The 10,630-nt window shown below is 38.0% G+C and overlaps 2 protein-coding genes across 2 annotated transcripts; both read right to left on the bottom strand.

The window, feature by feature from the left end:
- Window positions 1-730: 730 nt before the first annotated feature.
- On the bottom strand, window positions 731-2,104 carry LOC18026217. The gene is made up of 2 exons (XM_024160602.1): window positions 1,265-2,104; window positions 731-1,024 (listed from the first exon to the last, which is right to left on the bottom strand). Exons 1-2 carry the CDS (start codon window positions 2,102-2,104, stop codon window positions 731-733), a joined length of 1,134 nt encoding a protein of 377 aa, XP_024016370.1.
- A 1,926-nt stretch (window positions 2,105-4,030) lies between these two features.
- LOC18026216 (NEDD8 ultimate buster 1) lies at window positions 4,031-7,870 on the bottom strand. Its single transcript, XM_006409641.2, has 10 exons — window positions 7,484-7,870; window positions 6,465-6,587; window positions 6,276-6,372; window positions 6,115-6,150; window positions 5,755-5,942; window positions 5,574-5,676; window positions 5,306-5,487; window positions 5,133-5,210; window positions 4,668-4,864; window positions 4,031-4,566 (listed from the first exon to the last, which is right to left on the bottom strand). The coding sequence occupies exons 1-10, from the start codon at window positions 7,777-7,779 to the stop codon at window positions 4,166-4,168; spliced, it is 1,701 nt and encodes a 566-aa protein (XP_006409704.1). The 5' UTR covers window positions 7,780-7,870; the 3' UTR covers window positions 4,031-4,165.
- Window positions 7,871-10,630: the final 2,760 nt, after the last annotated feature.

Genomic DNA, 10,630 nt, shown 5'->3' with positions numbered 1-10,630 from the left:
TTTCTGGCACTCGGTTCTTGGGGAACTATCTGAGCCGCTGCTCTGGCTTTGGCATTTTTGGCTAGTGCAACTGTGTCGAAGTCAACATCACATGTCTTCGGGTCAATTTCACAAAAGCTAGGCTCAGGGGCCTCTTCTTCCTTCATGGCAGCCTTCTTTCCTTTTGCATCCCCGGGGGCGTTAACACTCTCACTCGCACCAACGTTGACATTATCTTTCATCAGAGCATCTTCTTTCTCTGAATTACTCTGCAGTTTATTGTCACAAACAGGCATGAATATACAAATGACAACACCATTGCTATAATTTAGTAACATGTTTCATCATAGTCTGAAAATTGTAAACAACTAGTTTTTAAAGCATAAGTAAATAATCTCACATGGTACATAGCACTATTAAACATGTTCGAATTCAAATGACATTAGTATTAACTATTAAGTGTTCCTATCTTTTGATGATCTTGTTCGCATGAAATGTTTTCGTATAGGTGGAGGGTTTTTGGTACTAACCCCTTCATGCTTCTTGGATCCAGTGACCTGCTTCTGGGTTGGCTGAACATTGTCCTTAACCTTTTCCTCAGTGTGCTTCGCCGACCCTGTAGTCAACTCCTCTACCGCGCGCTCTACAGATTCAACCTTGTCAGTGAGAAGTTTGATCTGCTTTTCACAGCTACCAAGACCATTCAGCATCTTGGTTGAAAATCTTTTGAAGCATTGGTCGAAGTGCGCTTTCATAGTAACGACAACTCCGACCCCTTCATCACCAACGAAAGAGGCGGCAGAGGCAGAGGCTGTGCAGGTTCTCTTGTGACTTGATTCATCTGAGGGAAGGCTCCTCTTTCCTGCTTCTGCCTTGACGATTTGTGCACCCAGAACACCTTCAAAGGCCAGTGGTTTTTTGAGAACTTGAAATGGGGGTCATGGATTGCATTGACAATCTTGACAATATCCGGATCCTGTTCCTCATCATCCCAAACTGGAAACATATTCGCCAAGTCCTTAGCCACGCAGCACTGTATGCAAGCCTGGAAAAACACAATAAGTAAATGAATTACTAGCCATATTAAACCTGGAAAAACTACGTATGAAGTCTACCATTGAAGTCTACTACTGAAGTCTACAACTGAAGTCTCCCACTATCAAGATTTTATATAGAAGTCTACACATGAAGTCTACTCCTGAAGTCTACTTTGTAATTCATTACTACATAGAAGTCTACTACGGAACAAGACTTCTAAATGAGAATGACTACACTAATACAGTACCTGTTTTAACATGTTGGCTTTGACGTTCTTTCGTCCTCTTGATCCTTTGTAAGCCAGCATAAGAGGTGTAGGATCATTTGGCAATGGTTCGCCAAATTCAGCAACAAAATCCGGCAGAGCATAGTACACCCACACTTGAAGAGCTTGCACAAATCCTTCTATATGAATGTTTTTGCTGAGATCTTTCTCCTTAACAGACTTGATCAGATGCTGAAAAGCAATTCTTCCCCATGGGAAGTCCTTAAAACCTTCGAGATCCATCACTAGTCTGGCATGGTTGACATTTGTGGATAAGCTTGGTCTCGTTGCCACTATGAAACCAGCGTAGATCCCAAGATATCCCAACCGCAGCCTATCATCCTGAGACCATGATGAGCAGTTGGAACAGACTTCAATAAATTCGATAGTGCTTGGGCCCGACTCGACATCGACCCCCATTAGCTCCGGAAATGCACGCATGTCATCGGAAAGCTCAAGATCAGTTACAGCCAAGTCATCCACGTACCCGCAGTTGAGTCCGGTGATCTCCTCAAACTCATGCAATGAAAACCAAACTGGAGTGGTACCAATCAGGCTCCATATCTCGTACCTCTGCTTGCAAACTATCTGAAAGGTCACCATCTGGGGCACCAGCCTAGAAGCCCAACCAAAATCCAAGTCGTGGAACTTTAAAAAGACACCCAACGGTGACTCATAAATCTCTTCCCATTCATCCTCTTGTAGAGCTGACTTTAGTGCAGGTACCAGCCTATAATCATCAGCATAATAGCCGATGCTTTTATCCGAGGCTGGCTCACCGCCTTTGGTGTACAATCTTCTAGGGAATTCAGAGGCCACCATTATCTAACACAGATTTCTGCATCAACGGTAACAAAGCTCTAATGAGAAAAACTAGTTATAACTAACGGTTTGAAACTATACACGAATGAAGTCTACTTTTACAAAATGAAGTCTACTTTTTGATACAATGAAGTCTACTTTTTCAAAATGAAGTCTACTTTTTCAAAATGAAGTCTACTTTTTCAAATGAAGTCTACTTTTTCAAAATGAAGTCTACTTTTACAAAATGAAGTCTATTTTTGCAACATGAAGTCTACTTTTACAAAATGAAGTCTACTTTTTTGCAAAATGAAGTCTACTATTGCCAAAGGAAGTCTACTTTTGCCAAAGAGAGTCTACTTTTGCCAAAGGAAATCTACTTTCACATTCTAAGTACAATCCGAGTCGAGAAGTCTACTGAAGCCAACCGAAGCAATCTAAACATCAAAAAAACAGTATATGAAGTCTACGGAAGCCACATGAAGCAATCAAAACATCATAAATACTGCATATGTAATCTACTGAACCCAACCAAAGCAATCAATACATGATAAATACTGTATATGAAGTCTACTAAAACCAATCATCCAAATGGAATCTACAAATTTTATAGTGTTTACAGCCGTGATTAGATGAAGCCGGCGTCGAGAAAATGCAACCAGATCTGGGAAAAAAAACCTAAGTACTCAAACCTGACGGACAAAATTACAGGAAGATAGAAGAAATAGAGGAATAACTAAGTATATATCTTTGGAAGGACATCTACTAACCGTTTTGAGGCAGGAAATCGCCTTCGACTTTTTTTTTAACACGAACTTTCGACGGTTTTTTTTACGGGATCTGTAAAATTCCTTTATATAGTCTGGTAATTTCGTTCGGTTCGGATAAGTTTTTTTTTTGTTAGGGTTAGTAATTTTACGGGGTCTAGGTAAATTTACCCGGTTACGGGCAGTTTTTCTTGGTTAAGGGAAGTTATTCCCGATTTAATTTTGGTTTAAATTTCGGTTAGGTTAATTTATTCGGTTTAGCAGATTTCAATATAGAAGTCTACAATTTTTAAAACCTAAATAATAAATTTACTTCTACTTAATTTAAAAACATAAATTTCCATTTAGCAATACGAAAAAATAATTTTTGTACATTTGGGTTACAATTACGGAATTTATGAATATAAATTTGATACCAAAATAATTTTTTCTAAATTTTAAAATTAAATTTCCAGATTTAATTACTTAGTAGACTTCATTTCGATAAAAGAAGTCTACTATTAGACTTCTTTCTCTCTTTAATAGACTTCGTCAGGATGTAAACGGTAATTAGGACATCCGTTTTTTGTTTACTCATACATGATTAAATGGTTTTTTTACTATTCCTTTATGTTATTTCTGTCAAATGTTTTTTCAGGGATCTACTTTTGTATTCAAAGTCAAGTTTTATGTTATTTTTAGCAAAAACTTCATATTTTAAAACAATAATTTTTACCTTAGCTTTTCTATAATAGATAAAGGTAATCCTACCAAATCACAGCGATTAGCGATCAAAATTTCTGATGACTGCGTTTTCTAGTAATCCAAGCAACAGTAAGAACAAACAACAGTAAGAACATCTCTGATCGCCATCATCAGCAACTGACAAACGAATAGAGGCCATAGTCTAGCACAATTTCTAATATAAAGAAATAACTGTCCACATCCGACTGATCTTTGGAGAAAATGCTTTGATCGTATGTTATAAACTCATGAAATCTTTACGTTGAAAATAAACTTGTCGGCCTGACTTATTAGAGACGCACCTTGAATTTTAGGCATAGATAACCATACCGTACAGTTAATTAATTTGGTTGACAAAAAAAAATATGTTAAGTAAATCCATATGACCGAACATTTGTTAAAAGTTTTACCCAAAGAGCAACTACATACTATGGTTATAAGAATCCACTCTAGTAAATCAGTTTCTGCATAGCAAATAACTAATTAAGGTACCATACCAACCCATATTGGCCATGCAATAACTCTGATGAGTATTATTATTCGTTTATCTACAACTTTCTGAATCTTAGCTTCTCTTGCTGGGAACAGCTCTTCAACCAGAAGTCTGAGATGCATCTAACATGCCCAGGTACTCATTTATAGCTTCAATTTCTCTATCAAGATTGATATCATAAGCAGACAATGCATCAACCTTCGCAATCTCATTTGCTATTTCATGTTCTATCTCAGCGTCCCGCTCTTCCTCACCATCACTTTCACCGGATGTGCTTCCTCGGTTTTCAATCTCATCCGTTGTTTCACCATTCATCTCAGCGTCCTGCTCTGCCCCACCATCAATTTCATTTGATATGCTTTCTCCAGCCCCATTGTTTGTACTACTCGCTGCACCGCCATTGCCTGTAAGAGTAGCAGTTCCTGGGTTTGCTTTTTGTAAAGATAGTAGCCTTTGAATGATATCTTCTCGGTCGCCACCTGCCTCCAAAGCAGAGGTTGCTGTAGTGCCAAATAGAGATGTAACAACATTTCGTCAATTCTATACCATTGACTTTGACAATATACGCCAACTGAAGAAACAATCCAGATGGGAAAATTACCTTGTCCTCGTTCAAAGCCCATAGAAACAAGTTCGTCGACTGTTATGCCTACTAGTTTTTCCTGTCGTTTTCTTTTCCTAGATTCAATGTAAACCTGTATCGAGGAATTAACTTCTGGATTCGTAAGTCCATCAAGAGCTTTCTGAAAATCGTTCTCATTTCTCCGGAGGGATTCAGCAGCAAGATCCCTCGCATATCTGAAACGTTTCAAATCCAGATATCCAAATAAAGCATTGAAAAACCATGAAGGCCATAGTTACGCCTTGCTAATATATAGGGAGCTTGAGGGCTTTCTAACAAACTTCGAAAAGGTCAGAACTCTCGCAGATCTTTTATTTTCCTTTTCACCCCCTTTTTCGTAATTTTTATTCTGAGTTTGAAAAGAATTAATTAACTATATTTTCTTAACAAATCTATATAGTAGCAGGATAACAAGAGCAAATCTATTTACAGTGTATTGCTTACCCAATCGAGACGAGCCTGTCAAGCATCTGCATATCAACAGCTTTCTTCATGGGTGTCACTCCATACGTCTTCTGCTCACTGAAATATCAGCTCCAGTTTGCTTATTTAGAACATCATAAAGTCTAATGACTGTAAATATCGTAATTAGTACAATTTCGATAGTAAAAACATACAGTAGCTCTTTTTGTCTCTGGTAATTATCCTTCAGCTTTTGAACTCTTTTGGCCCTCTCTTCAATGAGGAAATCAACAGAACTCGCGATATCCTGATTGTTCAGTCGCAAAGCTCTCTTAGCATCCTTCTCCTGGAAACCCATACCCATAACTAAGGACAGCGTTTCATCGGGTATTTGTAGCTGCATCACGTTGCCAAAGAACATTAACTCTATTAAAAATTGAATATCATTAAGAGTGAATTTATATTACAGAACAACTCACTGACCTGCAACAATTTTGCATGAGCGGACTTCAGTGCATTCAAGGCTTTATCATTTTGACCAGTGTGATATGCAACCACGCCTTCTAGTAACTCCAGTCTCACATATCTAGCCAGTAGAAACACAAAATATTTAACAAAAAGGTTACTCTGTAGAAAATAACAAATATAATGAATCTGAACTCACAGTGCCAATTCTGGACATTGACCAGCTTGGAGGAGTCTCACACGAGAAAGGTCCTTCCCATGAGCACGCTCAAGTCCTTTCCTTGCTTTTTCAAGGCGGACGCCAGCATCTGACAGGCATTTGAGGTCCCGGAGCAAGAAATAGCACCATACAATGTCGATTTCCATTATAGGGATGTTGTCAACAAACTGTATAAGAAAAAATTTTACAGCCAAAATGCAGCTATTAGTTTATAAACAAGTTACGTAAGAGGGTATATGCTGAAACTAGAGATTAGATAAAGATCAAAACAAATAATACCCACTGATGAAAATCAGAAAGTAAAATAATGAAATTTATTTAAAAGGACAGAGAAAGGACCTCGAGAATCTTGGGATCACAGACCAAGAACGATTCCTACGAAACACGCAAACAAATTAGGAAACTGTGGCAGAACCACTCCCACAATAGAATCATACTTACCGCAAAAAAAGATATACAATGTGGAAAGAAAAACTTGATTCCCAGCAGTAGCAACTTACCTCTGCCATGGCAAGAACTTCTATTGCATCAGAATACATTTCCTTTTCTATTAGACTTTTTCCCTTAGTATGTAGCATAAGACCCATCATTGCTGCACTGTGGAACAAAACAAAACAAAAAGAGGAACTTCGTTAGCATCGAAGTTACAGGTAGCAGTTTCGTTTTCTAACCTGATTGAGCAGCAATACCTCTGATCAGTCTCTGTTCCAAAATTTACTCTATGACCTCCCTGATCTTCCAGCTCTATGTTATAGTCTTCGATCGGCAACGAACCATCAGCGTGTCTCTTGGACAACGCTGTAGCTGCAGCTCTACAACATTCACATAGACAGTCACTAACCATGGTCAATTTTTTGAAAAAAATTACTATAACTCTATTTATGATAGTGAAATTTAATCCAAAGTCTATGAATCGAAATTCTTAAATTTCAGTTTTCGCAATCAATCACACAGTAAGTATTTGGAGAAAATAGAAAGACACAGGTGATCATGAAATTCTATCCATAAAGAAAACAATACAATCACAATTTTTAGTCTATGAATCAGAATTCGCAAAATCAGTTCTTGCAACAATCACACTAAGCAATTAAGAATCAAAAAGATGGCACAAAGACTCACTTGACCAATCCATAACACTACGATCAAAAATTATTGAAGTCAATGAGTCGAATTCGCAAAATTTCGGTTCTTCCAAACTATTACACACTAAAAACTGAGAAATTAGAAAGACGGCACAAAGACTAACTTTAAACCAGAAAAAAAAAAAAGACAAACAGATGACAATGTGAGACAACAATATGATCACAGATTCTTGAAGTCAATTGGAAAAAATTTTCGTTCTTGCAAACAATCACAAACTAAGCAACTGAGAAACAAGAATGACGGCACAAAGACTCACTTTTAAACCAAGAAACCAAAGACAAACAGATGATCATGAATGATACTCTATCCATAAAGACAACAATACGATTAGAAATGATTATAATCTATGAATCGAAATTCAAAAATTTCGGTTCTCACACACAATCACACACTAGGCAATTGAGAAATTAGAAAGACGGCACAAATTTTCACTTTAAACAAAGAAACCAAAGACACACACATCATCATGAAAATCTATCCCTGAACACAACAATACGATCAGAAATTATCAAAACATACGGATCAAGGTTCACACACTAAGCAATTTTGAGAAATTTAGACTCACTTGACACGAGAGAGACGTCTTGACCTTTCTTCCTCCTCCATGATAGACTTGCCTTCTTCTGGTGCAGCACCGCGACTGGAGAGGATCTTCGAATTGTCCTTAATACCCAATTGAGCAAGCGTCTGAGTAGCATCGCCATGGTCTTTGAGGATTTTTCCGGCGAAAATTAGTTTGATTGATTCAGGATCGAGGCCCGATCGCTTGGCTACTTCGTCTCTCAACATGGTTACAGTCCAGTTCTCGAGTTCGACTTCTATTATGCCTCCCCATGTCCCAGCAACCTTGAGTTTCGCCATTGAATCACTTTGTCCGAGTAATTAGGTTTTTGAGAATTTGCAAGTTCTCCAAATTTTTTTCTTTTCGTCAATGCAAGTTCTCCAAATTAAGTGGCTGCCTACGTGTAGACGCAAATATTTATACTCTATATATATACTCGTCGTAACAACCCAAGGGCAAAGTGTTGGTATAAGAGGCCCATAAAAGACCCAACAATATAGACGATCAAAACTATGTCTGGGATCACGCGTATACTATTAATTAGAAAAATCACATTTTAAATTCTCAAAGTTAAATTCACTAACACGTTAAACTTTGCGATTGAGCGACTAACATTTTAAACCTGAAATTAGAAAAATTTACACATTAAATCTCGAAATTAAGCTCCAACGTCTGATCACCAGAATTTCAGACGGAACAGTTAACTCCATTAACCGAACAGTAAACTCTGTTCAGTTAATTAAAATGTGCTGAATATTTTATTCATTAAAAATTATTTAAAAAAAAGACAATTGTTACGAGAAAAAAATAGAATCCAACACAAAAACAAAATGTTATTATATCACGACCCGATAAAAAAAAATCATAAAGTAAGAATCCCCAAATCGATTTGGGGAATTAGGGTTCTTGATAGAGTGAACCTAAAAAGAGAAGAAAGCCTGCACAATCAGGAATTTGACTTTTGAACGTTCTTTATGTGATTTGGGATCAAGAATCAACATGATGCCGCTCTCAGTTGCAAAACGTACAGGATATCATACTTTTCAGCCCACAAAAATCTCGCTGATTCTTGCCAATCGATCAGTTAGACAACCAGAAGGAGTTTTGATTTATGTATCAGTCATGATAGGAGAAAACTGCATTTCGACTGATTTCGTAGTGCCTGAATTAGAAAGGGAACCAAAGGATCCGCTCATACTCGGTAGACCTTTCTTATCAATGCAGGGGCAATAATAAATGTTCAGGAAGGAAAGATAGATCTCCATCTTGGGAGTCTGACTATGCAGTTTGATATGAACAAAAGTCTTGGGAAACCCACTTTAGATGGCAGACTTTACTGGATTGATGAGCTTGATGAGATAAATGAGAAAGTTTATGAAGAAATCATTCTTGACGACCCTTTAAAAATCATCCTCACCACCACAAATGATGATCGCAACCTGCTCGAAGAAGTTTCAAAGGGGTGTGCGCAGATGCTTGATAAAGCTGAGGATTATGCGAAACTTGTGAACTATCTCGACCTGAATGAGGAAACTCACATCCCTACTCCTCCAAAAGATACATTGGCGGCTATAAACGACCCATGGAGCGAGCTCAAAGCCCCAAAAGTCGAGCTTAAACCTCTTCCTGATGGACTCAAGTATGCTTTTCTTGGACCAAATTCAACTTACCCTGTCATCATAAATTCTGGTGTAAGTAGAACTGAAACAGCTAAGCTGCTAAATGAGTTGAGAAAGCACAGGAAAGCCATAGGTTATTCTCTTGATGACATACAAAGAATCTCCCCAGACCTCTGTATGCATAAGATAAATCTTGAGGACAATTCCAAGAATTCGATTGAAAGCCAAAGGATATTGAATCCGAACCTTATGGAAGTAGTAAAGAAGGAGATCATGAAAATTTTGGAAGCAGGAATCATATTCCCTATCTCGGACAACACTTGGGTTAGTAATGTGCATGTTTTCCCAAAGAAGGGAGGAGTAACTGTTATCAAAAATGACAAGGATGAAATGATCGCTACAAGAACAGTGACGGGGGATCGAATGTGCAATGATTACCAAAAACTGAATGCTGCAACTTGGAAAGATCATTTTCCTTTGCCTTTCATTGATCAAATGCTAGAAAGACTAGAAAATCACGAATACTACTGCTTTCTAGATGGTTATTCCAAATTTTCCCAAATTCCTATTAAACCAGAAGATCAAGAAAAGACGACATTCCCGGGTCCTTACAGAACTTTTTCTTACTGGCGAATGCCTTTCAGATTGTGTAATGCACCTGCAACCTTTCAGCGGTGCATGATATCTATTTTCACTGATTTCATCGAAGATTTCATGGAAGTCTTCGTGGATAATTTCTCTGTCTATGGATCCTCTTTCGACAAATGCTTGGCAAACTTAGGAAAAGTTTTGCAGCGCTGTGAAGACAAACATCTTGTCCTGAACTCTGGGAAAAAAGTCACTTCATGGTCCGCGAAGGAATTGTGCTTGGACATAAAATATCTGGGAAATATATTGAAGTTGATAAAGCAAAGATTGAAGTCATGACTAGCCTGCAACCTCCAACTAATGTGAAAGGAATCCAAAGTTTCTTGGGACATGCCGGATTTTATAGGCGATTCATAAAAGACTTCTCTGAAATTGCTAGACCTCTCACACGTCTGCTGTGCAAGGAAACAAACTTCGAATTCGATGATGAGTGCTTGGCAGCATTTCATAAGATCAAAAATGCCCTTGTTTCCGCTCCAGTTGTGCAACCACTTGATTGGGAACAACCATTTGAAATCATGTGTGATGCAAGTGATTTTGCTGTTAGAGCTGTGCTTGGTCAGCGGAAAGAAAAGAAACTACACGCAATCTACTATGCGAGTAGAACTCTGGATGAAGCTCAATGTCATCACGGGACTACGGAGAATGAGCTTTTAGCTGTCGTTTTTGCATTTGAGAAGTTTCGATCTTATCTTGTCGGGTCTAAGGTCATTGTCCATACTGACCATGCTGCAATCAAGTATCTCATGTCTAAGAAAGATGTCAAACCAAGGCTGATCAGATAGATACTCCTGCTGCAAGAGTTTGGTATTGATTCCGAGATCGGTAAGGAGCATAATGGAATAGCAGATCATCTTTCTAGAATTCGAGTAGAAGAGAAACT

The sequence above is a fragment of the Eutrema salsugineum genome, unplaced genomic scaffold, assembly GCF_000478725.1.
Source record: "Eutrema salsugineum unplaced genomic scaffold, Eutsalg1_0 scaffold_11, whole genome shotgun sequence".
NCBI classification, from domain to species: Eukaryota; Viridiplantae; Streptophyta; class Magnoliopsida; order Brassicales; family Brassicaceae; genus Eutrema; species Eutrema salsugineum.
This window is presented reverse-complemented; position numbering and strand designations above follow the sequence as displayed.

Coding starts and splice junctions, on each gene's coding strand:
- LOC18026217 (XM_024160602.1), bottom strand. CDS start 2,104: ATGGTGGCCTCTGAATTCCCTAGAAGATTGTACACCAAAGGCGGTGAG. Junction 1,025..1,264: donor AAGCCAACATGTTAAAACAG/GTACTGTATTAG, acceptor GTGTTTTTCCAG/GCTTGCATACAGTGCTGCGT.
- LOC18026216 (XM_006409641.2), bottom strand. CDS start 7,779: ATGGCGAAACTCAAGGTTGCTGGGACATGGGGAGGCATAATAGAAGTC. Junction 6,373..6,464: donor GGAACAGAGACTGATCAGAG/GTATTGCTGCTC, acceptor TTTGTTCCACAG/TGCAGCAATGATGGGTCTTA. Junction 5,677..5,754: donor CAATGTCCAGAATTGGCACT/GTGAGTTCAGAT, acceptor TCTACTGGCTAG/ATATGTGAGACTGGAGTTAC.